At 39.1% G+C, this 26783-nt stretch overlaps 1 protein-coding gene across 2 annotated transcripts; it reads right to left on the bottom strand.

The window, feature by feature from the left end:
• LOC109719445 (mitochondrial Rho GTPase 1-like) lies at positions 643-16729 on the bottom strand. 2 transcript variants are annotated; one of them, XM_020246138.1, is made up of 14 exons: positions 16439-16727; positions 16193-16325; positions 15717-15863; positions 15281-15457; positions 14826-15077; positions 14107-14175; positions 10939-10994; positions 10304-10388; positions 5941-6152; positions 5753-5822; positions 4426-4535; positions 1910-2060; positions 1336-1522; positions 643-1121 (listed from the first exon to the last, which is right to left on the bottom strand). In XM_020246138.1, exons 1-14 carry the CDS (start codon positions 16657-16659, stop codon positions 1048-1050), a joined length of 1944 nt encoding a protein of 647 aa, XP_020101727.1. In that variant the 5' UTR covers positions 16660-16727; the 3' UTR covers positions 643-1047. The 2 variants fall into 2 exon arrangements, with proteins under 2 accessions (XP_020101727.1, XP_020101730.1); XM_020246141.1 differs by lacking the exons at positions 4426-4535; positions 5753-5822 and having other exon boundaries at positions 16439-16729.

Genomic DNA, 26783 nt, shown 5'->3' with positions numbered 1-26783 from the left:
TTAAAATTAGAATTTAATTAGACAGATGTAATTACATATGCCCGGTCTAATAAAGTTTTAATTAGATAGTTGAAAGCATAAAATCTAATAGTACCAAACGCGCGGTCTAAACAATTAGTGATATACAAAAAGTATTTTTAATATAATAGATCATAACTAATACATTAATCTTGAATTCCGAGACTATAATATAATAGAATCTAGGGGTGTGGTGCATAAGATTTACGGATGCACCAGATGTAGGCAATAATTTCACATACAAATGCATACTAATACTTTTACTACAGAGACAACACATGCGTGGCTTTCTATAGTAACAACAACATTTCTATAATAACGACATTCAGACCAGAAGGTTTTGACCTCGGCTGTACGATAAAACTGAACTAGCAGCACTCTACCACCAGCAACTACTACCAACATCTTCTGTATTTCGTCAAACATAAGCTTCAACATAATTAAACACTCTCCAAGAACACTTTGATCATTCACAAGATTGTGATCAGCTGCAAAAGCTCAGTAGTGAACTACACAAATCGCGGGAACAGGATGCATTTCTTCGAACATAAGCATTAATACAAACACTCTGAGCACACTTATATCATCCACAAGATTGTGATCTGCTGCAAAAAACTCATTTGCGAACTATGCAAATAGTGAGAAAACAAATTGAATCATTCTGAAGAACAAACTGCAACAAGTTAGAATAAAACAACAACTGTAGCTATGTAAGGACACCGGCGTCTACCTTCCTACCAACCAAACATAATCCCATCACATCTTGGTTCAAACATGTTCGGAAATTTAAAATAATCAGAAAATTCCAAACCTATATGCAAAATTGCAATCATGCTTTGCTACACCTCAACGGAAGATGGGTGCAAACATGTACAAGGAGAGGAAACCAAAAAGATAAAAAATAATACAGAATGGGAGTTTACAGGACAGCAGAATAATCATATTTATTTTGTACAAAGCTGTTCAGGACAACTCTTCCTTCACAATGGCAACTGCAGCAGCTGCTCCCACTGTGACCTCCAAAGATCTTCAAGTCGAGGTGTTCTTTCTTGCCGAATAAACCCGGTAAGCAGCAACTCCAACAACTGCAGCAGCTGCTCCCACTGTTACAATGAAAGTCATCTTGTGTTACCATGATAGAAATGCCCCTCTTTAGAGAACTTTTTTTTATACAAACCAACTTCCAACATGAACTAAACGCATCTCCAAGTTAAGAGCAGGGGAACATACGTAAACAAAAGATTTTGCAGGGACATATATGAAAGAGCTCATAAAGGGGAAAAAAAAAAAAAAATCACTAGTGGGGGAAGAGAATACCTGAAATAAACATGAGGGAATGGTTTACAAGGCGTCGATATTGCTTGCGGTTTTTTCCAGCTTCAGTTTCTGGAATGCTCAAATGGGGCTGTTGAGCAGCACTAACTATTCTACGAAACACATAGTTGAAATCTCTCAGCTTCATGCTGAGAGGTATAGGTGTCTCTATTCCCATATCCTGGCTTACCTGAAGCACAAAATACATTAACATCTATTAATTAATAAACTAGAACAATCAGGGAAACATGCCATACAAATCATTTTGGAAAAGCCAACATCTGATCATAAGAGCTTCGCTAACATGGCACAAGGCAATATATATAGACAATAAAAAAAGCTAGCAAAAGAACAATCAACATGACCACATCCATCTATCAATAAGCAGCTTAAAAATCTGAAGTTTAGGATAAGCACCTTACAGGGTACATATCAGCCAAATAAATGTCAATTGGATTAAATTTTCAAATTAGTATAGTTGCTGTTAATAACATATCAGGATGTAATGAAATTTTTTTTAAGCTCCGGAGGTTGTCCTGGGCAAAATGCAGTTGTAAACAAACCAACGATAACATACTCTAGTGGAATCCTGTATAGCAGAGGGATATGGTTCAAGATCATCCTTAGCAGATATGATAAGGCACGGAATTTCAAAGCCACTGTTTTCTCCATGTGTTGCCACCCGCACAAGCAACTCTTTTGCCCTTTTCCATGAATTCTCATCGGAGCTGCAAAAATAGACAGACATTGCACTAGAATGTTAACCCCCACATATTCATGAAAAATCAGAAAGTACTATTTCGGAATCAATATTAAGATAGTTATATTGATCTAACAACTACAATGATACCATTAACCATAATAATAGCAAAAATGTAAACTCTACTGTTAGTTGCAACATGCACCGAGTTATTTTCATCTGTATGGGTATGCTGATATGAAAATTATATTCGGAACAAGTAACAGCTTAATGTTTGTTTACTCTACATTAAAAATACTGGCCAATTTAACATGTAGAAAAGCAAAAATAACACACTAGTAGCAAGAAAATTACTGAGCATATAAAAGCCAAGTGTTCCGAAAAGCATAACATAAAACTGCATTTAGAAAAGTATAATACAGTTACCTTCTTGAACTCATGGTCAAAATAAAAAGCTTCAGTTCATAATTGTTCTTTAATCTGATCTGTTTCATACATTTCAGGAGAACTTTTAGAAATCTCTTGCCCAGTGCATATGTAAGTAAGGCTAAGAGTCTCACAATTTGATATAGTAAAGAACTAAAGAGTGTCACAGTTTGGTCATCCTAGAATGAAACCATGTATAGTCAGATGTCTAATATAAACCATATTAATAACTGCATCACACAAATGACGGTAGGACATGAATAACAATGGTTATCACCGGCAGATTAAGTTCCAAAGTAATGAGCTTTTGAATTAGTAAACTCTTTGAGCTCAAAAAATCATCACCACACCAAAACAAAAAAAAAAAAAAAAAAAAAAAAAAAAAAAAAAAAGAATGTCACCCATCAATTTACTCCATATTCATATGGCTCATCATTATGATTGAAAATAATTGACCCAAATAAATATCTTATGATTATTGGATGTACACAAATTTCTTTTATTTGCAAATAAACTGGGCATTTTAAAGAACTTTAGATAATTATCTTATCCACCAAAAGTGAAACATACACAGCAGGCACAAGTATCCTGTTTTCTTAGAAACATATGAGGATATATATGTAGTTGACATGAATTAATTAAGACAAGAAAAGCATTTGTTGTTGAGCCATCGTCAATTTTGTTGTTGCATAGAGGGATTGCAGAAACCTCCAGAAAACATGTTATGGTTCAAAACGAGATGAAACACAGCAATAAATTCTCGGTTCAAAAGATTTCTTCCTATTCTTTTTCACCTGCATTTACTTTTCAATGGCATAAAATTAGCTTAAGCATCTTGCTGTAGACAAAATATTTGACTATTCACTAAGCACTTAATATAGAAACTTAGTTCTATATTCTGCTCATTGTACACGAAAACCATAGCTGGCATATCAGGACTATAAAATAGTGAAGAACATCTCAAGAATTTTTTAGCAGCAGTTGCCATTTAACAAGTAAAAAAAAAAACTTCATAAAGCAAATTTTAAATAGTTAAGTCTATGTCATACACTTAACAAAGAAATTCAATTAATATTTTACTCATTGTACACTACATCGCCCTAAAGAACTTTAGCTAAGAAGTCAGGCCCGAAAGATAGTGAACCACAGCTCATCAAGAATTTACAGATTAGAAACAGGTGCCACATGTTCCCAAATTAGAAATTATTGTAAGACCATTATTAATCTACTGTACTGTAAACAGGCCTATTACAGTAACTTGTGGAACATTTCAAAATCAAGAAAATACAAGAGGCTTTTAAAAAAAGAAAAAGAAAAAAATTAAGCAATGCATTTACTTGTATATTCTCACAGTATAAGAACAACATACACAGGGATGCACATGCGACCCAGGAGAAAAGTCAAGCTCCAGTGCATGGACGGAGCTAGGGGGTGGGCCCAGGTGGACACATGCCCACCCTAGTTTGATTAAAAAAATCCTTTTAAGCATATATATGCATGTTGGGTAGTTGTTTGTTTGGATATTCTTTTGACGAAAAACTTCCCTTATCCATATGAAGTATCCCAACCTACTAAATTAACAGCCGTGATGGGAAATGGTGGTTGCATGTGAAAGTATATCTCATAAAATTACATTGAAAAATTAAGTTTGTTTATTTATATTGAAATGTTTCAATAGTAAAATATTTTTACTTTAGAAATACTATTTTGGCGAAAATGATCAATTTACTATACCAATTGAGTTCCTTATTTTCCTTTGGGCTTCGCCCCATACATTTGCAAAAATACATAGATATCATTACATATGCATGCATACTACATACAAAATTTCATGCGCATTGTAAATAATGCATACTACAACAGCTGAACAATTTTGCAAGGGAACACACCTTATATTTAAAGCAAGATGTATTTTAATATCCAAGGAAATTACAACTTAAATGGAAGGAATTAGTCGGAATTAATACCTGTCATAAACAAATACTGCTATATCACATGGTGCTAAAGAGTCCTTAGACAACAATACGTCGATGTTGTTTTCGGGTATCTCTCGCAAAACAAGTGTCTTTTTTATTCCCTTCAAAATTGAAACCAAATCATGTTATCAGATAGAGGAGATACAGTAACTCTTATGTGCACATAGTGATGAAAGAGAGCTTTCTTAATGCACTCCTAGTACCACAAACTTCATAAGCTATCTCAGAATCGTAAAGATTGATTTGCCATTCAAGCGACTGTTGAATTCTGCTACAAAATACTACAATAAGATGCATCAAAAAAGAAAGTCAAGGAGGATAATGGAGAGGAAAAATGTAGTTGTTCTTAGCATAAAAAAGCATTAGAAAATTATGCAGTCAGAGTATGTTGATAACCACTGAAAGATTGGAACTTGCTGAGTTGAGTTGTCAAACACCAAAGTAAACAGACAAGACAAAACAATGGGAAGGGTAAGTATTGTTTTCTATTAATGCAATCATCCTGAGCATTCATCCAGGAATAATAAATCATCAGTTTTTAAACTTATTCCAGAGAGACTGCAATTAAGATGATGATTGCACTACTTCCTAACAAACAGTTAGACTAAGAATTGTGCATTGCATAACAAATGGTTAGTCAAAGAGTTATCCGTGTTATTTTGGATCATTACTTGATTTAAATCAAATGCTTAATAAGGTAAGGCATAAGACAATCATAGTTGGGATCACTCACTATTACTGCCCTATCGGCCCTCACATAGACAATCATAGTTGGGATCACTCACTGTTACTTCTATGTTGGTTATTACTGCTGGAGAACAGGGCCTATTCAAGAACTATGGCTAGTAATCGCCTATGCAATTGAAGCTTTTGGATATGCAATGTGTCCAACCTAAACATTTTGGCTTGAGTCGATTCAATTCCATAACTCCAAATGTGGAGTATCACCTTCTAAAGATTTACCAAAATTATATTCATTTGTTAAAAATGAAGATCCCAAATCTCATTAAGAGATCTCACTAGGAAATTCTTTTAGTTCTTTCCCTTCAGATTTTGTTGCTCTTATTTTGATCCAAAGATGAAATAAACTGCGCAAAAGATAAGAGCAAACAAAGATGAACCAAACTGGGCAAAAGATACAAACAAACAAAAACCAATGTAGGAGATTCAATTAAAATGAAACAAATACTTTTGCTCTTTGAATGAAAATAGATGTAAAATAGATGTAAATGGCAAATCTACAATATTCTCCTTATGCAATTGTAATTCACATTTGTAATATAAGAAAACAAGAATGTAATATATTAGTTGCTCATACCCCTGGAACCTCAACAACATTTGCTGCGAATTGCTCGGTGGTTGTTGGGTTATACTGATCAACAAATGCCCTGAACATAGTGCAGTAACAAGATTGCAAGAAACATAGGAGATTACCATATATAGATACAGCAGAATAAACTAATAGCAAAAATATTCAATTAAAAAATAAATAAAGATCTAATGCACCTTCCGATAAATGAACTCAACAAAGCAGACTTTCCAGCATTTTTAGGGCCAAAGACATAGCATTGGTAAACATTTCTTTGCGACTGTTTCCTTTTGCGATCTTGCCGCCTTTTTCTGGTGATATGAAATGCTGCAGCAGGATCACCAGTGTATCCAAGATAAATCAGGTTAGCTAGACTACTTGTTGGGTCTAGAAGCGTCATGAGGGACCACTGCAGTTACAGGGATAAATTCAATTTTGTGAGTAATTAGAGAAGAAAAATATTAACGATACTTTGACCTGACAAATCCAATAATGCGTAATCAGTAGAAAATCAGCAAACCTACTAAATTCATATAACTCATGTACGGATATACTTACAAGCACTAAAACTGTTGTCAACATTTCTTTATGCATTTGCACTCAGATAAGCAAAAAAAGAAATGGTCTTATGCCATACAATCAAGGTTTAAAGTGCCGTGGCACGGGAACGTGCCATTATGTCCTCGGCACGGTACAGCACAGGCACACTTGCGTGCCGACACGTGGCACGCTTGTGTGCCGATAGATACGCATGACCTCCTACTGGCACGCTTTGGCACAGACTTATTTCAGTTTTTTTTGGTTCCAATAAACTCTTATAATGTTATTTTGAAAGCTTTAAATAAACAATTATGAATATTTACTATGTATACCTTACTATACTCATCAATTAACATGCATGTAAGCTTTTTGTAAGTAAAGTACAACTACACCTGATATAGAATAAAAATTAAAATACAGTAATAAAATTAACAAGTACAATAATTATTTAAATTTACATCTTTATATAGAGATGACTACTTAATTTCACATAGATCGTCGCGCTTGATCATATGGTATATTGTCATCTGCAGATACAAGATTTATTTGACAATGTTGATATAAGTGTTGCTGGTATTGTGAGAAAGTCATATATTTCCGATATTACATCCATATTCTTTATAAAAATATCTGATCAAAATTTGTTTAGGAGATCAATTTTTGTTCCCTTGATTCACCGAAAGCTTCGCGGCGCGACAAATTTTGATTTCTATTTAAGCTGCGTTTTTACCATACGTAATTTTCTAATAGTGGTATCAATTAAAAATTTGCTCCTATATTGATAAAAAAAAAGTAAAGAAAAAGGCATCCGCCAAAAAGCAAAAAAAAAAGTTGAAAAAAAGACAACAAAGTGAAAAAAAAAGGCAATATAGGTGGCCTGGGGGGAGGGGAGGCTCGATACCCCAGAGAACAAAAGAAAAAAAGAAAAAGCCAAAAAAAAGCCAAAAAAAAGCTAAAAAGGAAAAAAAAAAAAAAAGGCGATACGCACGGTACATGCAGTGAGCGCGCACCTGCATGCCGCTTTGTCTCGAGCGGCACGCATGTGCTGCCGCGAGACAGAGGCCGGGGTCCAAGACCCCCCCGTACCGTGCCCGCTTCTTGGGGGCACGTACGGCACGCCGTACGGCATGCCCTCGTGCCGTACGGCACGGGCGGCACTTGATTCCTTGCATACAATATAGGTGACATAAAACTAGGCAAAGCTATGGATCTTGAACTATTGAAGTAAGAACACTATTCAATATTGATGACCAAACAGAAAAGCACAAACACAGATCAGAGACAACGTACAACGTACAAAAATACGCAACCACTTTTGCGAAATACCTCAAAATGAAAATATGGATAAGAAAAAAAATTCCCTATTATGCCATAAATTCAGGAATTCCTCCTGTAGCTTCTTCTCATGCTACCAGTCCCAAACAAGAGCACTTATACGTTTACACTAAACCAAGGTTTAAAGTGTCGTGGCACGGGAGCGTGCCGCTGTCTGCCTGGCATGGTACGGTACTAGTACGCTTCTGTGCCGACACATGGTACGATTGCGTGCCAATGAATACACATGACCTCTTACTGGCACGCTTTGGTATAGTCTTGTTTCAATTTTTTGGTTCCAAAAAACTCTTATAATGTTGTTTTGAAAGATTTAATCAAATAATTATGAATATTTGCTATATATAGCTTATAATATTTATCAATTAACATACTTGTAACCTTTTTTGTATGTAAAGTACAACTACACCTGATGCAGAATAGAAATTTTTACAGTTTAGAATTTTTAAAATGAAAAGATATCTTTTTTTCTTTCTTTCTTTCGACCACATTACAGTCTCTCTTTTATAAAATACAAAACAATAATTTTTAAAATAATTTTAAAAATTATTTGAAAAGATAATTTTAAAAAGTATTTAAAAAATTATTTTTAATTAATTTTTTCAAAAAATAATTAGATCTATCAAAAAATTAAGCAGTAAATTATATGACAAATAAATTAAATAAATTTAAGTATTAATTGATTTAATTTAGTTTTTAAATTTATCAATATTTCAATTTTCTAACACCAAAATAAAATTTTATGTTTGATGTGCTTCAAAATTTGTTTACTAAGTTTGATTTTGTTCCCCTAATTCGCCAAAAGTTTTCCTAACAAGTAGATTTTGGATTTGCAATGCCTTTGGAAGGTGTGTGTTACCTAGGATGCTTTTTGGTACCAAAGGACAAACCAAAAAGAAAAAAAAAAGAAGCAAAAAGCAAAAAAAAAACAAAAAACAAAAAACAAAAAAAAAAGTGTGCCGGCACGGCACAGTGCCTCGGCACACACCTGTGTATCATGCTGTCTCGCGCAATACGCAGGTCTGTGCTACAGCACGGAGGGGGGGTCCGAGACCTCCCCCTGCCTCGTGCCGTACGACACAGGGCGGCACTTTAAACCTTGCACTAAACTGCCATCACTCAAACTAGTGAATATATCGCATGGGTCCAGACCTATTGATATAAATTATTTCATACAGTAAAAGCCAAACTATCTAATTTTCCATTATTGAACTCCATATATTTTTCAAGCTAAATTCCTGTTTCCAGCGACTACTGAAACAGCAACTACTGCTTATAAAGATAGTCTGCTGCAAAAGATTACATAAGATTCACTCACATGGGTGATTATCACAAAAACCTGATCATTACCAACAAAAGATCAGAAAAGATGGTTTTCTTTACTAATTATGGCAAATAAAAGCTCAGCAGAAACAAGTAAAAAAGGGTTAGGGAAAAAAAAGAGGAGAAAAGAAAAGAGCTGCCGCAAATCTTCGCCTACTTGAGTTTTGATATATTTCATTATCGAAGATCATCTTAAGAGGTGGCAATGATACATATTGGCACACAAATGCTTATATATGTATATATCTTGCAAAAGATCATACAAGTATCTTGCATAGTTAGTTAAATAATTAACTAGCAATCCAGAACAGCTAGGCTTAAGATATTGCAATAGTTCCAATCAAGGATTTAAGTGTCGTGGCACGGAATCGTGATGAAAAGTTGCCGGCACGGTACGACACGGTGTGTATCGGGCCGTGCCGATGCGTGCCGGTCACAAAAAATATGTGTGCCGATGCGTGCCGGTCACAAAAAATATGTGTGCTGACACATAATGGCATGAAATATTTATTTTCTTTAGTAACAAACTATGCCAATTATTTATTATGTATTTTTATCAAATCTTTTGAACTTTATTGAGAAAATTACTTACTAATTTAAAGTATAGAGAGTTTTGAGTTGTGCCATCGGCACGGGCGGCTGTATCGTGCCGATATCTTGCTGACACGATATGACACGGTGGATACGATTGGTGCCGATGGGCACTTGAATCCTTGGTTCCAATTTCCAAATGCTTTATAGTTTGTCATGCCTTTATTTAGCAACAACTATGTCAGAATGGAAAACGAAATTATTTGAGGAAACATAAAGTTGTAAAGCCACAAATGTTTCCCCTTGATTACTTATCTTGAGTACATTAGACATTTAGGTTGCCTAAATTGTTAACAAACAAGAGCTTCACAAAACCTAGAAAGATTGAAAATCTTTTGATTCCATTACCACTAGCTACATTGAACAGTAGCGACAATAGTTTCCTACATAATACAAAATATTTTTTTTAGACACTCTCTCATAAACATTAGATAAGTATGATCAAGTTACCAAATTTAGAAAGATGAGAAACATACCCACGTTCAAAAAACGCTATTGAGGTTCCACCAAAGAAGACATGGACACACATGGATATTTTTATAAACTTATTGAAACAACATCGTTTTGACAGATTATTTAATATAATCCCATGGAAAAGAGAAATGATGTTCCATCCAACCTCTCCACAACTCCCCCACTTCCCCTAACCACCACAACAATGCACACACAAAGAAAAAGTTTAGAAGGAGATCCAATGGATTATGCAGAGCATTGAAGCCTCCCGTGTTTAAAGAAATAGTAATTTTTAAAAGAAGGCAACTAAAAAGTAAGTACCTCAGATAGAAAACCTGCAAGTGTCAGTCCTCCCAAAACATTCTTCTCAGCAGCATCCTTGAAAGGGCCTTCCACGGACCAAGGACTGAAGCAGACAATAGTAAATTAAGACAAATAAATTACAAAGACAAAAAGTAAATAAAAATTACACCAAATATATTAACAATAATTGTGAAGAAAAATGCATTTATATTAGATTAATGAATAACAAAAATAGAGCAAACAAGCACCACCAATGAAATGAAGAATAATTGAGTACAAATTTTGAATGAATGTAAGAAGAACCAGCTTCCACTTGACTTTCATTTTGGACACTGTAACTCTACTACAATTAAACATACATTCTTATTTACAAATAGGTATGTTTATGTACATACCTACAATCAGAATCTACCTACATAATTTTATTTACAAACTGTTTACACAAGCGAATAAAGGCTAACCAGCCAACAATCGGAATTAAAAGTTTAAAACCATTAAGTGTTACCATAAATAATATTAACCTGCTTAAAAACTAAAAAGAGACTATTTTAAGAAACTCATCATGCAGTTAACAGGCTCCTATAAAGATAGAAGTAGCAATAAATTTAACAAAAGAAAGTTAATGAATTTCTATTAAAGAGAACAGAATTCACCACTCAGGTGCTGTTGAAAAAAGATTATCAAGTTCAGCAGGTTGTAGAGCCCCATCCTGCAAACCATGCATTCATTAAAAAAAGAATCAACCAACAAGGACAATTATGCAGCAAAGGAAATTATAACAGCAATAGGAATAGATTACTTGACAGATTCTACCAAAGAGCAGTACACAATTTCACAGGAAAAAGAAAATTTAAAGCTCTAAAGAAGCACTTTTATACAGATAAAATATCAGTTTCCAAAAAATAGATTAATAAAATACTTCCTACTAGTTCTCTGTGATTAGAAATTCCCAACCAACAAGGAGAAAAAACTGACGCAATTTACTTCAGCACAAACACTGCAACCTCTAAGCACTCTACACAATCTGTTGCATCTAACATGGGGCCCAATGGTTCAAACTGCAAAAGCATCTATGTAAACACCCTACACAACCAGGCCACCTACTTATTTGAATCTCAAACATTAGAGATCTTATACAATTGACTAAGTGTAAGATGGCAGCCAAGTTCAAACAGTTCTCAATATGGTGACAGGGCAGTCAGAAAATGTTTGTTGATTTTACCACTAGACTACATGAGCATGTCAAAGATGGAGTCCACGACACGTAGTATATAACTCACTTCTAAGCTTTCGATGAAGCAAGGATACATGACCATATATGCAACTATCAAGTCTCTTATTCCTCCTTCAACTGACAATGTATAACAGTGCAATACTTCAAACAGAAAAGAAAATGCCATAAATCACACCAAAATAGATGGTTAAGAGACGGGTGCTTGTTTCCATGCAAGTGGGGAAGTCTCCACAAAGAAAGTCATCTTGCAAGAAGTCACCAGCTATGCCACTTTCACACATTTCTTCGTTTGCCTAAAAGTCACTGTATGGGAAGTCAAGATCCAATGATTGCATTTAACAGATGTAATATTAAATTAGTTCTTTATGGTTTCTGATTCGCTGTGTCTTCGAATCAAACTGGGGGCAAATTTACTTTAGTCAAACTAAGAGAGGGCAAAGGAAGTTAGATTTGCTATTTTGGCCCACTTCACCAAACCAAACAGTGGAAGTTGGGACTTAAATTGAAAGTCAGATTTAACCCTCCAAGATTGAAATAAACACTCTCAGGTACTAATATATGACCTGTTAAAGCAAGGGCTTCGACATAATTTCAATGAACTATGAAAATATGATTACAGGTGCAAGAGACAACTGCATATGATGATGTAAGAAATCCTTAACAGCAAAATAGCATCCAAAAGAACAATGTTCAGGAGTTTTTGGGCATGTCTGCCATGAACAAAGAACTTCTATCCAACGATTAAAGTGCCATGGCACGGGAGCATGCCGATGGTTCCCTGACACGGTTGACACGCTTCCGTGCCAACACGTGGTGTGCTGATGGATACGCGTGACCTCCTAGTGGTATGCTTTGACATGGGATTATTTTAATTTTTTTGGTGATAATATACTTTTATAATATTGTTTTGAAAAATTTAGTAAATAATTATGAATATTGATTATATATAGCTTACTACGCTCATCAATTAATATAGTGATAAACTTGTTTATATGTAAAGTACAATTATACCTCATAGAGAATAAAAGTTAAAATACAATAATATTCACAAATATAGTAATCATTTAAATTTATATTTTTACAAAGAGTTCCACATATATCGTCGCGGTGGATTATACAATATTTTATCATCTGCAGATACAAGATTTATTTGACAATTTTGGCATAGATATTGCTGATATTGTCAAATTAAATTGACTATAGAATCTACTATAATCAACTATATATTCTAATATATCTAATAATACTAAATCAAAATTATTTTATATTTACGCTAATTTACAAATTCTAGATTAGAATAGAACAGCTTAAGTAATTCTAAATTACATTAGTTTGCTCATAAGATTAGATTAGGGTAAATCAGATGAAGAAACTTAAATAAGGTAATCTTAGGTTAGAATTTTTAAACTATGTTAGATTAATTTAGGCAGTTCGGAATTACGCAAATCAAAATTTTAAACTAGGTTAGATTAATTTACACACCATTCCTGACCTCCACATGACCCACTAGTAGGCTACTAGGCCGGTTAGCTTAGTACTCATCGACTGCGATCCATTCCTAGCTATCCACTTATCCTAGACGAAGTTCCCATCGTCACCCAAATTTTCAGACCAGACACTCCAATGTCATCACCATTAGAAATCTAGAAAAAACGCACTGAGTGAACAGGTGATCGATAGTTTCCTCTTTGGTCCCACACAAACATAGGCCGTGTTGCTGGTCCAACCTTCCTTTAATAGGTTATTTGCTGTAAGGTGCCTCTTCTTAAGGAGAAGCCAGCAGAACACTTTCACTTTAAGGAGAATTCAAAGTCTCCAAATCATGCTAGCTCGGGCATCCCTTGTCCCCCCGTCGCTCAGTGCTGAATAGGCCGATTCGACCATAAAGCGCTCGTCGAGGCTCCATCGCTAATGCACACTGTCTAGTCTCTGCTCAAGTCTGAACTCGCAGATCCTTACCGTAAGTGCTGGATAGCTTGAAATCATCCGTAACAAAGATTGTTGTCACCACGTAATATCTTGCTCCAATTTCAACCGTCGCTCCTCAGATAATCGTTGATTCTCAAATTTCTGTGAATCGTTGTAAGAAACACGTAGGAAAATGACGATTGTAGTGTGGCTTCCCCACACTAGTGATCCGACCAAAAGTCGATACTATTCCCGTTGCCCAGCTTATAGTAAGTTCCCCATTTGAAATTTTCATTTTGGCCTAAAACTCCCTTCCACCAAAATGCGGAAGGCCTAAAGAATCTTCCATCTCTATGTTCATAGCATCCAAGTCAAACGTATTGCAGAACCAGCAAACATAATGCCTAATCTTTTCTTCTTCAAAAAAAAGAAGAAACATAAGACCTTATCACTGATGTCAAGAGCAAAGGTAGAGATGAAAAAGTGATTCATGTATCCATTTGATTTTTGAGACATGAAAATGTATCTGGATACAAATATTAAAGGGGCATTAAATCCGGTAATCATATCTAATATGTGCATGCGTATCTGGTATGCATAAACTGAAAATAAATAGAACTCAAAAAATGAACACGCATACAAATATACACATGAAACACAACAATAAAGAAATCCATACGTTATCAACGTCAAACGAGAAGAATAATCCTTTCAAGAATTCCACCGCTTCATTTGTCAATTCCACACTCTATAAAACAAGAATGAACTTCATTACATTAGTTGACAAAAAGAAAAAAGAATACAATATCATCTTTCTAAAAGATTAGTGCAAAAATGTTTGCAAAAGAAACAATTACCTGTTGTAACACATGAAAGAATTAAGCGTGAAGATTAATCTCATTTGTACAAAAATTTGTCACAGATCATCTCTTCCATAGTTCCATTAAACAAGCATGTGTTTTGTTTTAACACTTAAAGCTAATACATTGAAAGCAACAGACATCTATTAGTGGTGTTGAGAAACATCATGAATGGACTATGTGGGATCAGTTCGTAGATCCCATAAACAATAAACATAGACAAACTGAATTTGCTTAAAGGGTAAAAATAAGGACAACAGTTTCGAGTAAATGTTTTCATTGTCATCAAGTAAGCATAGCTCCTCACTTTTTGTTCAGCTCTTAGTAACTCCTGTTATGGAAATTGTCTGATAAGAAGATGTAACACTCCGTCATATATTCTTGCCCAAAGGGATTTCAAGGTTTCATCCATCATAGTTCATAACTAACAAACCATAATATATTAAATCAAAGTTATGTACTTCAAATAACTAGACAAGCTCAAAAATCACAATATAAACAAAGCAATTAGAGTACACTCAATGTCCATGAAAATTACTTGATCAGGAGCTCTCTTAAATGATATCGGGAGTTGATCTTCTCTAAGTTTAAGATCATTATCATATCCGAATTTCCTTAATACTGTCCATGTTGTTTCTAGACGCCCTTTTTCTATAAAAAGAGCATGTAGGAAAAGAAATCCAGTTAAGGTGAGTCCGTCCTCATTCACTCCTTCAGGCATCTTCTCTTGCACAACCTCCTTAACATCGAGAATTTCAGCAGGCTGGAGAGGAGCATTAAAACATTTCACCTGGATGCAATTACAAAGTTTCAGTGCCAGTAGACTAGATATTGGAGAAACAGCTACTCTCTGGTAGCAGCGAAAAATAAGTCAGGCGTAAGATAAGGCAATTTTCCAGTAGAATTTTCCATTAAAAAAAAAAAGAAAAGGAAAACAACAACGTTTAGAGGTAGAAGAAGCTAAGTAGGAATTGTAAATAAAGCAAAAGAAACCTGAAAGTCATTTAACTCTGCATCACTGAGAGCACCGTCTCTGTCATTGTCGCAGAGGATGAAAATCCGCTTGAAGGCCCTGACACACCGAGGCCTCAATGACTGAGTCTCTTGATTGAAGAGCGGGGCAGTCGGATGAAGCACTGCCTTCTGGGCATAGTAGAAGACTTCAGGGACCTACAAAACATGGCTTTCATGTTCAAATTTCCTGCCCTCAGTACGTTTCATAAAATTTTCACACATTTCAAGAACCAAGTGATCTCTTACACTAGGATTACTATGCAGATAACGGTGAGACAAAGTCACAACTACAGAATCAGCTATGGTAACGAGCGGAGCAATTTACTTCTTAAAGCATGTACCACTCTCAGCATGGGAAGTATCATTCAACATCAAAATAATCTTCAGATTAAATCAAGAAAGAGAAGAGAAATGCCTGAATCTGCTTAAGAGCAGAGCATTCGATGCAGGTTTCGATCTCGCGAAACTGCTGCATGATGGGCAGCATCACCTGCTCGAGACTCATCTGATGCTCCCCCCGAAGATCCAGCTTACAACCCACAACAATCACAGGCACCTGCACCTGCATGAGTTCAAACAAGTTTGTCTCAGAAAAGCAAGACTCAAAAAAAAATATGACAAGAAAAAAAGCTTAAAAAGAAATGTGGACTATAGGTCATTCCGAAGTAGACTCTTCTATGATTTGTTTGTTTCGATTGACACCCTCCCAACTATCAGCATTTAACTGCTAACTAGGTTCTTCATTTTGTTTGTATGAAAGTAGCATAAATCAGAAGAATCACAAAAGTTAAAGCAAAGATCAATCAAACTAAAAATTATTACGACGTCTATTTTTTTTTTTTTCCCCGTTCGAAATGGCCCATAATTGTCCAAAAGATTAAAAGGTAGAACCTCGAGGCGACGGAGCTCCGGGAGCCAGTAGGTAGTGAGGCGATCGAGGGTGGCGGGGCGGTCGCAGGCGTACGTGAGCACGATGGCGTCGGCGGCCTGGCACTGGCCGATCAGCTTCCCCCTGTTCTCGGGGCTGCAGAGGGCCGACGAAACCACATGCGTAGTGAGCTCAGAGAGGTTAAAGAGGTTGTCGAATCGGAGAACGGGAAGGGAAGGGAAGGGGAGGGGAGGGGAGGGCAGTAGGACCTGGAGGAGGTGTCGATGATGGTGATGGGGACGCGATCGGGGAAGTAGTCGGCGGGGAGGCGGGTGGGGGGCATGACGCGAGGGGGGCTCTCGGGGAAGGAGTCGGTGGCGGCATCGACGATGAGGCTCGACTTGCCCGTGCCCTGGTCGCCGATCACCACCACGCGGACGCTCGTCCGCCCCCCGTACTCCGCCCCCAAAGCAGCAGCAGCAGCAGCCATAAAGAGACGGGATGGAGAAGACCGCCGGCCGGTGTGATCCAGTGCCCTCAAGAAAGCTCGGCGTCGAAGGGACTTTTTTTTCGAAAATAAACCTCTGAAATTTTGTAATTGGCCCAATAACCCTGTGAAAATTTTATTTGTGAAACTAACCCTCCTCTCGCCACCTCAGCCGCCACATAAGCATTTCTCACAAAGACGGTGACTCGTTCACCGTCTTTAGTGCGACCTCTTGAAGACGGTAAATGGTTTACCGTCTTCTAGGCGTGGACCACCTGAGAAGACGATGACTCGCTCACCGTCTTAAAGAAGGTGGTGAATAGTCTACCGCCTTATCTAGGCGTAAACCATTCACCGCCTTCTCAGCAATTCCTCCGCCTTTTCAGCAATTTCCCGCTTAGTGTAAAGTGCCCAGAGAAGATGGTGACTCGTTTACCGCCTTATGAAGGCGGTGAACTGTTTACCGTCTTATCTGTGCAAGTTTACCGTCTTTAGTGTAGAACTCCACCCAGCCTAATTTCGCCAAGTCCTCGAGAGGCTAAGACACAGATAAGTCGGTGAGTCGTTCACCGTCTCATCTGGGCTCCACTTAACACCGTCTTTAGCGTCAGACTCCTAGATAAGACGGTGAACGGTCTACCGTCTTCATGAGGCGGTGAACGATTCACCGTCTTATGAAGACGGTGAACCGTTCACCGTCTTCATTAGGTTACCCCACCCCAGACCGAGCCCGATACCTCTCCCTTCCTTTTCCCGCTCACGATTTCTCTCTCTATCTCTCTGTCTCTCTCCACGAGCCGCCCGTCGTCGCCGCTACCAGTGCCGAGGTCGCCGCCCCCTGTCGCCGCCGCCCGTGCCGAGGTCGCCGCCCCGTGTCACCGACGTCGCCGCCCCCTGTCGCTGACGTCGCTGCCCGTGCCAAAGTTGCCCCCTGTCACAGCCGCCCGTGAAAAGGTCGCCGCCCACGGTCGCCGACGTCGCCGCCGCCGCCCCTGCCGAGGTCGCTGGCCATCCCTCTCTCAGGTGTGTTTTCTAGTGTAGTTTAATGTAAATGTAGTTGGTGTAAGCTTCTCTAACTGTAAGTGTAGGTTTAATGTAAATGTAGGTTTAATGTAACTGTAAGTGTAGGTTTAACTCTAGTGTAGGTTTAATGTAAATGTAAGTGCCTTATGCCTTTGAAATGGCACAAATGCCCTTTGTATTTGGTGTAAGCTTCTCTAACTGTCAAATATTATCTAGAGATTGTGTATTTGCCTTATGCCCATCCCTCTCATAGGTGTAAGAGACTTATGCCTTTGAAATGCACAAATGCACAAATGCACTATAGAAATCTCTTTTGGAGGTTATTTGGTTACTAATTGGAATAGCTTATTTGGTTACTAATTGATTTGATTTCGGGATTGGAAATAATTAGTATTCTACTATAGAAACCTCTTTTGGAGGTTTATTGCTAGTCGTTGGAAATAATTAGGATTCTTTTTCCTGTGTAGTTAAAATGGCTAGTCGTCGGATGTCTCTTAGTGTCCATTGGGATGGACAGTTAGTTACGGATGGAAATGGTCCCCGATATTTCGGTGGTCGTAAGAAATTAATCGCGATTCGTTCAGATACGACCTATACGAATTTTGAGAGGAGAATGTATCGTTTAGTAAATTGTAATAGAGAAGAATGTTGTCTTAAATACAAAATTCGATGCCCTATGGGAGCGAATGAATATATTGATCATGATATAGTAGATGATGAATCATTGGAGGGTTTAATTGGATTGTCTGAACATTATGGATGTGTGTCGCTATACATCGAGAAAGATTTATATCCGTCGGAGACACAATATCAGTCGCAAGGTTATTACACAAGCCTGCTACAAAATGACATCGATGTGGGTTTTCCGGATGCTCCAATTGGTGACCGTGAAGTTGGTAATGAACCAGACACTTATCAGATGACAAGGTCGGTAAGATCTATAGATTGTGGTGAATATTTTATTTAATTACAAAATATTTTGATAAGTTTGAATAATAATTACTGCAGGCAGATTCAGTTTCCACGTGCGCAACCCTCGACGTCACGTGCGCAGCCCGAGACTGAACGTGACGAACCCACGATATTTCATACACCTAATGAAAATTACGATTGGGGGTAAAGAAAATGTTGATTATTTTTTAATTAATAGTATGTGAAATTTGATCGTCTTCTAGTAAGCATTCGGTACCTATTGCAGGCTATCTACGTCCTATACAAATTGGAATGAAGTTCTTGATAATCTAGTCGAGGAAGGAGATGATAACGACGGTAATCAGGACAATGCCCCCATTCATAATGATGGTCATCAGGAGGATGCACCCATTGATAATGACGGTAATAAGGATAATGCACCAATTCATGAGGACGACGATTGGAATGATCTAGCCGTTGACATTGAAGATGATCACGAAGGTGGATTAAATTGCCTTGCGAATGCCATTTACAGTTTGAATGACAACCCGCATGTAAACAACGATTATGTAGACAATCCTGACGAGGAACTTGATTTTATTGACCATCCGGAGCAATTTCCTACGGATAATAATTGGATACAACAGTATGTTGTGAATTCGAGTGAGTTCGATGTTAGACGTACCAATTCCGATCTACCTAGCATTGACGGGACTTGGCTCCGTGAAATCTTTAATGATAAGGCATCTTTAGTGGACGCTCTTGATCGATGGCACATTACTCACAATGTTCAGATGAAAGTTGTGAAATCTACCAAAACAACTTATACAGTGAAATGCACAGTTGAGGGATGTCCTCACCTTGGCTCACTGTCACCAGCTATTCGAACATGACTCGTTGGGCCCACCATGGCCTCCCGCCACAGGTCATGGTGCTGGCCCATTTAAGCCAACATTTATACCACGATTATTTCATTCACATGATCTTCATAAAATTAATTTCATTGTGTGCCTCCTCTCATTTTCCTGTCCTATTCTGATTTAAGGCGGGACACTCCCATTCTATACTAATTTTTCATTGGATCAGGAAGTTGAAGTGTCGATAATTCCAAAAGGATTCACATAAGCGATTAGTAGTTTGATGTGGAGGCCTGAGTTTGATATTGCTTCAGAGGGGTCGCGCAGACCGCTGCTGGCTGTCCAACACGTGTCATCAGATGTCGTGATAATGACACGACATATTCTCGTAGATGTAAGGAATACGTCTATGTAGCTATTTTTCGATAGGGGATTTTCAAAGTGGTGCTTTACACTTTCTCTATAACTTGCGCCCCTTTGACGAACAACTGACCTTTGTCTTGCTTATATGATTGAACAGTACGACAAGTCTTTCAGGTTATGTTCCCTGTTTCTTGATGAAGCAAGCCGGCCATACATAGGTGGTTTCTTGCTATCAGAGACTGAGAATTAACACCTCCGGAGAGTACGGCGGCGGTCTCGAAATTCCCCTTTGTTAACATTTTTTATTGATCACCTTTTGGCTTAGGAGTTTCTAGTAAGGTCACGGGACTTCCTTCATCTTTTATGAGCGGCTCGGATTGTAGTGAAAGCTATTTGTACAGAAGTGATTGTAAGCTTCGGTGAATATCGAATCCTGTTCTCTGGTATATTTGCGACGGGTTTTGTTGAAGGGACGGCGCGGATGGGAGTAATCTTCATTAATTTCGTTCTATTCTGGCTTACGATCCCGAATCAACATAGGAGAACATTACATCTATTTGGATGGTTGCTTTCAGTATCCAGAATTTATAGTTCACTTTGTGATAGTTGCAAGCTGTCATTTCTTATTTCTTCCAACGACTGGTGGTGATGAACGTTCTCTGATTGTTCCTTCTCGGTTTCCCTAAAGTGGCTAGACGCAGAATGCGGATAATTCCTCATTCGGTGAGTGGTGGCGTGAGTGAGATCGAGGCATCGGGCTGTTCCTCAGATAGACTCATGGCTTAAAGGGCCTCAGCCACGTTATCCTTGGAATCTCTTTTAAATATTTTACATTTTCGAGTTTTCTGGTAGATAATGAATATATTCCAAAATCGGGCGCTGTGGCGAAATGCATTTTCAATTTCGCTTTATTATTTTCCGCACACACCTCTTTGATTGGATCTTTTCGACTGGCGTTTCTGAATAATAGCGACTTATGGATGAAGGAGTAATTTTGCGCCGTTTATATTAGTTTTAATCCAGTCTTTGGAAAACACACGCAATCTTCATTGGAGGGTATGGTAAGTTAGCCTGACATAAATGGGGTTATTTAGCTTGGATTCTCATTCGCCCACAATTCCGGTTCTGGGCTCGGCGGAGGCAGTTGAAGCCATTTTTAACAGCACGTAAGACTAACTGTTCCGGAGAAGGGTACACTTTATCTTCTCGCTTTCATACGAGAAAGTGCATTTCGATTATCTTGCCCTCATACATGCTTTACAGGGGTCTGTTCAACTGCAGAGGTAATTCCCTTTTAACCTTTTTCTATCATTGTTCTGTGCGGGCGGTCTAGCCGTGCGTCGTAGCCTCGTGCCATCTTCGCCTCACTTTTATTATCATCCCTTTTTGTCTTTATGTACATTTACTAAGACTTGGGGATCTCAGTTCTCTCCAACGCTAGAGAACGTTTGATATTAATTCATGAATAGTTGGAACAACTAGATGTGCACAGAAATGAGGGCATCCAATTATCAATGTTGCCATAACAAGACCAACGGCCTGGTCTGATCTAGAGGTTGTTCCACACCTTATACTTAAGTTCGCCACCGATGTTGATGTAATCTAAATCGTTCATCTTCCTTCGCTGGTGGCTCCAGCGATCAGCCGATAGTAATCTGTATCGCTACAGTGGCCGAATTTTTGCTCTTTGAAAGCTTCTTCCATGTCGGGGCCAAGTTTTAATGGACTCATCCTCGAGGCGTCAGTGAGATACCATTCAAAGGCTATACCGATAAGCTTTGTGAAATTGTCGTAAGAGTACAGAGGCGCCGTTTACTCCCTAGTATTTCCAACATGGCCTTAAAATGGCTAGGTGCTGATCAGGTTACAACACCATAGAATCATTTTGAACTAGGACTTGGATACCCGTCTGGAAAAGTACTATTATATATTCTGATAGCATAGGATGTCTTCCCTTTTGGTTTTGGGTTTTGCCCTCCTTTTGGTTTTTCTGGGTTTGCCCCGCTACCGTCTCTTTAACTGAGAAGTGGATCAAATCATAATCTCTTCTTTAGTCAAAGAGGTAGTCTCGTTTAGGAACGTTGTTTTAGCCTGGTTCATTAATGACTTGGGTCGGTTTCTGTCCGAGTGGGAGTCTTTGGTTGGATGCCGTTGATCCTCAAGACTGCTTCTGTAACATTCATCATCAAACCCATACCTCCTCATTTTTTATAAGACTTCTAATATCTTATCTTTTTCATCAACTTTCTTTTTCGAAGGATGCGATCTATAGCATCCTTGGCATCCTCGCGGTAAGAATACAACCTCTTCTTCCTCCGTGATCAGATAGTCACCAGGTAAAGTCATCTTTATTCCCGGCTGATGTTGCGAAGAAGCTGTTCTTTATAGCTCCTCCGCCTTCTCTTCTCGCTCTTTTCTTGCAGTAGCTCTGTAAGCAATTGTTGAATTGTTTTCTTCTTCGTTAACAGAGCCTCACTGAGCGCACGACGCCTCATAACTCTCACAGTATGATCCAAATTTAGATTTTTCTTCTTGATTTGAGTAAGAGTTTGGGCTTCATTCGTGTTTTTCTCCCTTCATGGATAGCGGTCGAGTACTCGATTTTGGCTTCTCAATCTTTTCTCATATGTTTATCCTTCCCTTATGCAGCCTTCAAAGGCTTTATATATCCGCTTGCCAGACAGGGTTCCGTTATGTTTCTTCGACAGAACAATGCAGGGGAAGGCTTTAAGTTTGGGCATTTCGACTCTGGGGACGAACGTCTAGGTGAGTTTTTCCTCACAAACTCAGGGGTGATATCGTTATGGACCAAACATCAGGTCGCCAGCGCAAACCCCCCCCGCCCGCCCATAGTAAAGTTGGCGTTCTGGTCGAGACTTCTGTTTCTTGTCATCTCTTGCGCCTTCAAAGTCGACGAACGTTATTCTGAATGACTTGTCACAGTGTCTTTGGATGTCACCTATTGAAGACTGACGCTTTAGGGCGCCATATCAAGTAGCGAGTTTCCGTCAATTCGACGTTTTGGTAACACCAGTGCTTCCTCTGTATTCCAATCTTCTTTGAAAGCTGCTGTTGATAGGAGTCATCCTCTTCCTTCACCAGGAACGCGATGGGGTTCGGAATGACGACATCCGGACGCCTCCCGCGAGAGGGAAGGGGGAACCACAGTCTTAACGGTGTCGGTCCTGCTTGGTAGCGCAGTGAAAGGGGCCTGCAGCCGTGAGCCTCTTCCGGGTGGCTGCGTAATGGGGATCGTAGAGCACGGCAGTCTCCGGAAAGTCTTGAGGCATGTGATGTTGGGCAGGGTGGGAAACTGACCCGGCCTTATCGTCATCGAACCTTGTGGCTCGACAGTAGCAGTTTCTCGTGCCATTTCTCCTGTAAAGAATAATGAGTGTAGATTAAATATCTATCATCTAATCTCATTAGCCAATAACATTGTCTCAGAGATGGGAAGGAAAGAAGCCAGTGTCCACTGGCGTGCCATTTTGTCTGCGACACGAATGACATACCTCGCGACGGTTAATTTAATCTTTTGGATCTAGTTTTCCCGTGGGTAGTAATTCATGATGTAGATTAATAGTTGTGTAGGTAATGGTTATCAGTATTGACGGATCCTATGGCGTTTCAATGAAACGCAAGCGTCTATTTTAATACCCCTTTAGAATATTAGGGACCTTTGATTAAAAAGACCTCGTGAAGTTGCTGAACTAAACTGGAATGGACAATAATAAAATTATAATTTATGGCCTCAATTACATGGCTTTAACAAGGCATACCCTCAGGTGTACATGAATAGAGCGTAAAGAAAATGTAATTTTCAATTGTATCTATAGTTATATACACTAGGATACCCAAATATATGGCAATTAATTTTTGCTTGGACTCTATATAGTTGTGGAGCTCAACACTAGTTACCCTAAGATGAAAGATTGATTAAATTCCATATATATATGATTGGATTTTAATCCGATTTAATTTCAGATAACTACTAATTATATGTATTAGAGTTTGCATTTGGTTAATTGAACTTAAATCGTGGATAATCAATAGAAAATCGATTTTGTTGAGCTCTATATATTTTGGAGCTTCAACTTTTTTTACCATGAGATGAAAGATGATTAATCCATATATATGCATTGGAATGTTAAACTCGAACTTGATTAACTCTAATTATATTGTATTAGAAGTTTGATTTGGGCCTTGTAATTGAACTTTAATATATGTAATAAAGTTCCAAAGAGTTTGATTGAGCTTCATCCTTAAATATAATGTAGTTAGGATTGCCCCAATATTCTTGAATTAGCTCAATTTATATTTAGAGTCTGATACAATTAGGCTCTAAGATTTATGTATTAGGTTCGCTAGTCACATTTGATTTTGAGTCATCTCAAGGGATATATTAACTAATCCGTAAATTATATGTATTAAGGATTAGTCATATTGATTTAAATTATGAACTCCAAGTGGTACTTGTATTAGAATCACAATTAATTTGCGATTCATATGTGTTGATCAATTCTAAAATAGGTTTAGATTTTGATCAAGTCGTTACACATCATGTGATTTGACTAGTAGTTTTATCATGCTAGAGAATCGAATATTTGGGATTGGATGTTCGTGAAATTGAACTTGAGTTTAGTTTAACGAACGTTTATCGGTCGATAATCGCATTATGTTTAGATTTAACGACGTTCGGTTTCGAATATTCGAATTTTAGTTTAGTTTAACGACGTTGTCGCGTCGATATCAGAATTTGGTTGTTTAAACGGACGCCCCCCATTTCGGGCGTATCGAATTTTGGGTTAGTTTAACGACGTTTCGGTCGAAGTTGGTTCACGTTATTGGTATTGGGTATAATGGGATTGATTCCTGAATTGTGTATGGTCTTGTGGTTTATGATTCTGGCTCATGAACTTGATCAATGAGTCTGGATTTGGTGCTATGATATGGGTCCACAGGATTGGTGTCATGGTTTGCGTCATCGGTTTGGTTCAAAGTCGAGCGACTTGCGTTAAGGTTATGGGCTTGGATATGGGTTAGCAGTATATGGGTTCATGGAAATGTATATAGGGTTTGTATAGGGTTTATGCTTTAATAGTTTTTAATGAGTTTGGATAATGGGCTTAGAAGTGGGCCAAATGGGTTTTGGACTGGGCCATTTTGTAAAATGGGCTCTGGGCTTTGGACTAGGCCTATATTTAATTCGATTGGTTATAGTTTGGTTTAGAGAATTGGGCTAAGGTTTATTTGGATTGCTTATGGATTCGGTATGGGTAACAGTTAATTGGATTTAGATGAGCGTTAAGGCGGTAATTGGTTTAGATTAGATTGGGTAAATGGGGTAGAGTTCAAAGTGTTGATTTAATACGGATTGGGTTTGAGGTTCAAGTGACTCGTAGCGTCCATATGATCGGGTTAGATTCAGTTCGAGGTTTATTTAAAAGAAAAAAAAGTTGTTTGTATCGAATTAGATTCATATACATTTTCTGTCCAATTCTGGATTTGATAACAATTAAATTTCAATTAATTTGAAGCGTCTAATGTGATTTTGTCAGCCTCTCTCTCTTTTTAGAGTGATCTCTCTTTTTGGTGATATTTGCAGAAGGCACCATCGATGTTCATTCTCGGCACTGCTCGCATCGAGCGGTTTGCGCTTTGATTAGCACGCGTTTTTTTTTTTTCGACGACGACATATGTTCGTCGAATATTTGGTCGGTATAGATGAGAGCCGGCTGCTCTTCTATGCATTCCCCACCAAGCAATTAGCGGGGCGAACTTTGTTTGACGAGGAGAGGCACGCTCTCTCTCTCGGATTTCGTCGTCGGAAGCGGTTGGCCCGGACTTGACTTCATTTGGAGGAGGCACCGCTTCTCTCTCTCTCAATTCGCCGTCGAGCCTTGAGCGAGCGGATTCTACTCATGTTGAGAGGGAGAGACCGCCGCTCTCTCTCTCTCGAATTTTGCGTTCGTTTGATGAGGAGAGCACCCTCTCTCTCTCAATTCGCCGTCGAGCGGTTGGGGCGCGGACTCCGGGCAGCCATCGAGCACTTGGCGGGCGGGAACCCGTTGAGAGTGGGAGAGCACCGCTCTCTCTCTCACGTTCGCGCGTCCGAGCGGGTTGAGTGTGGCTTATGTTTAGGCCGGAGCTCGTGGCTGTGACCCGAAGTTGGCAGCGCGGATCTGAGACCGGCGACTGAGAGGGCCGTGACGGCGACGCTCTGCAGCGATGTTGAAGGGCACGACAGCGGCGTCGCGCACGACGGGCTCCGAGCGAGACCTTACGAGTGAAAACGGAGCGACCGGATCAAGAGCGAAACTCTCGGGTATCGAGCCATCAAGTCGACGACGGCGCGCGGCAATCTCCCTCGCCGTCGACGATCGGGCGAGGTCGACGAACAGAGTCATGGGCGGCGGCTCGCGCATGGCGCATCGACAGAATTGGCCGCGGGTGCGGTTGCGGGCGGAATCGCGCGGCAGGTTGCTGCGCGGCTTTCAGAGTCGAGGACAGTCCAGCGGGCTTTAGCGCCTAAGGCGGAGCGGCTCTCCGAGCGAACGAGGGCGGCGAGCTCGGTGGAGCGGCCCGAGCGGAAGGCTTGTTAGCGCGGCCGGCTCGAACGGTGATTGAGGGAGCTTGAGCGACTCGTGCGGTTCGATCGATGGGGAGCCGCCGCAAGGGGGGTCTACGGCCGGCATCGGGGAACCGCATGTTGAGAGCGCCGCGGGCGGGGGAAACGCGCGCGCGGACCCGAGCGAAGCTTTCCGGATGGAAGCTCGAGTGAGGTTCAAGCGGACGCAGCTTCGAGCGGCTGTCGAGACGGGCGTAGCGCGCTTTCACAGCGGCGGGCATCGATGGTGGCGGCATCGAGTTCGCACAAGACAGAGAGAGCGAGAGGAGGGATAAGAGAGAGCGTTTTTGTTTTATTTTTTATCGTTTATTTTTTTTATTTTTTTATTTTTTTTATTTTTTGGG

The sequence above is a fragment of the Ananas comosus genome, linkage group 13 (genome assembly GCF_001540865.1).
Source record: "Ananas comosus cultivar F153 linkage group 13, ASM154086v1, whole genome shotgun sequence".
NCBI lineage: Eukaryota > Viridiplantae > Streptophyta > Magnoliopsida > Poales > Bromeliaceae > Ananas > Ananas comosus.
Note: the sequence above shows the minus strand (reverse complement) of the source record. Positions and strands in the feature narration are given on the sequence as shown.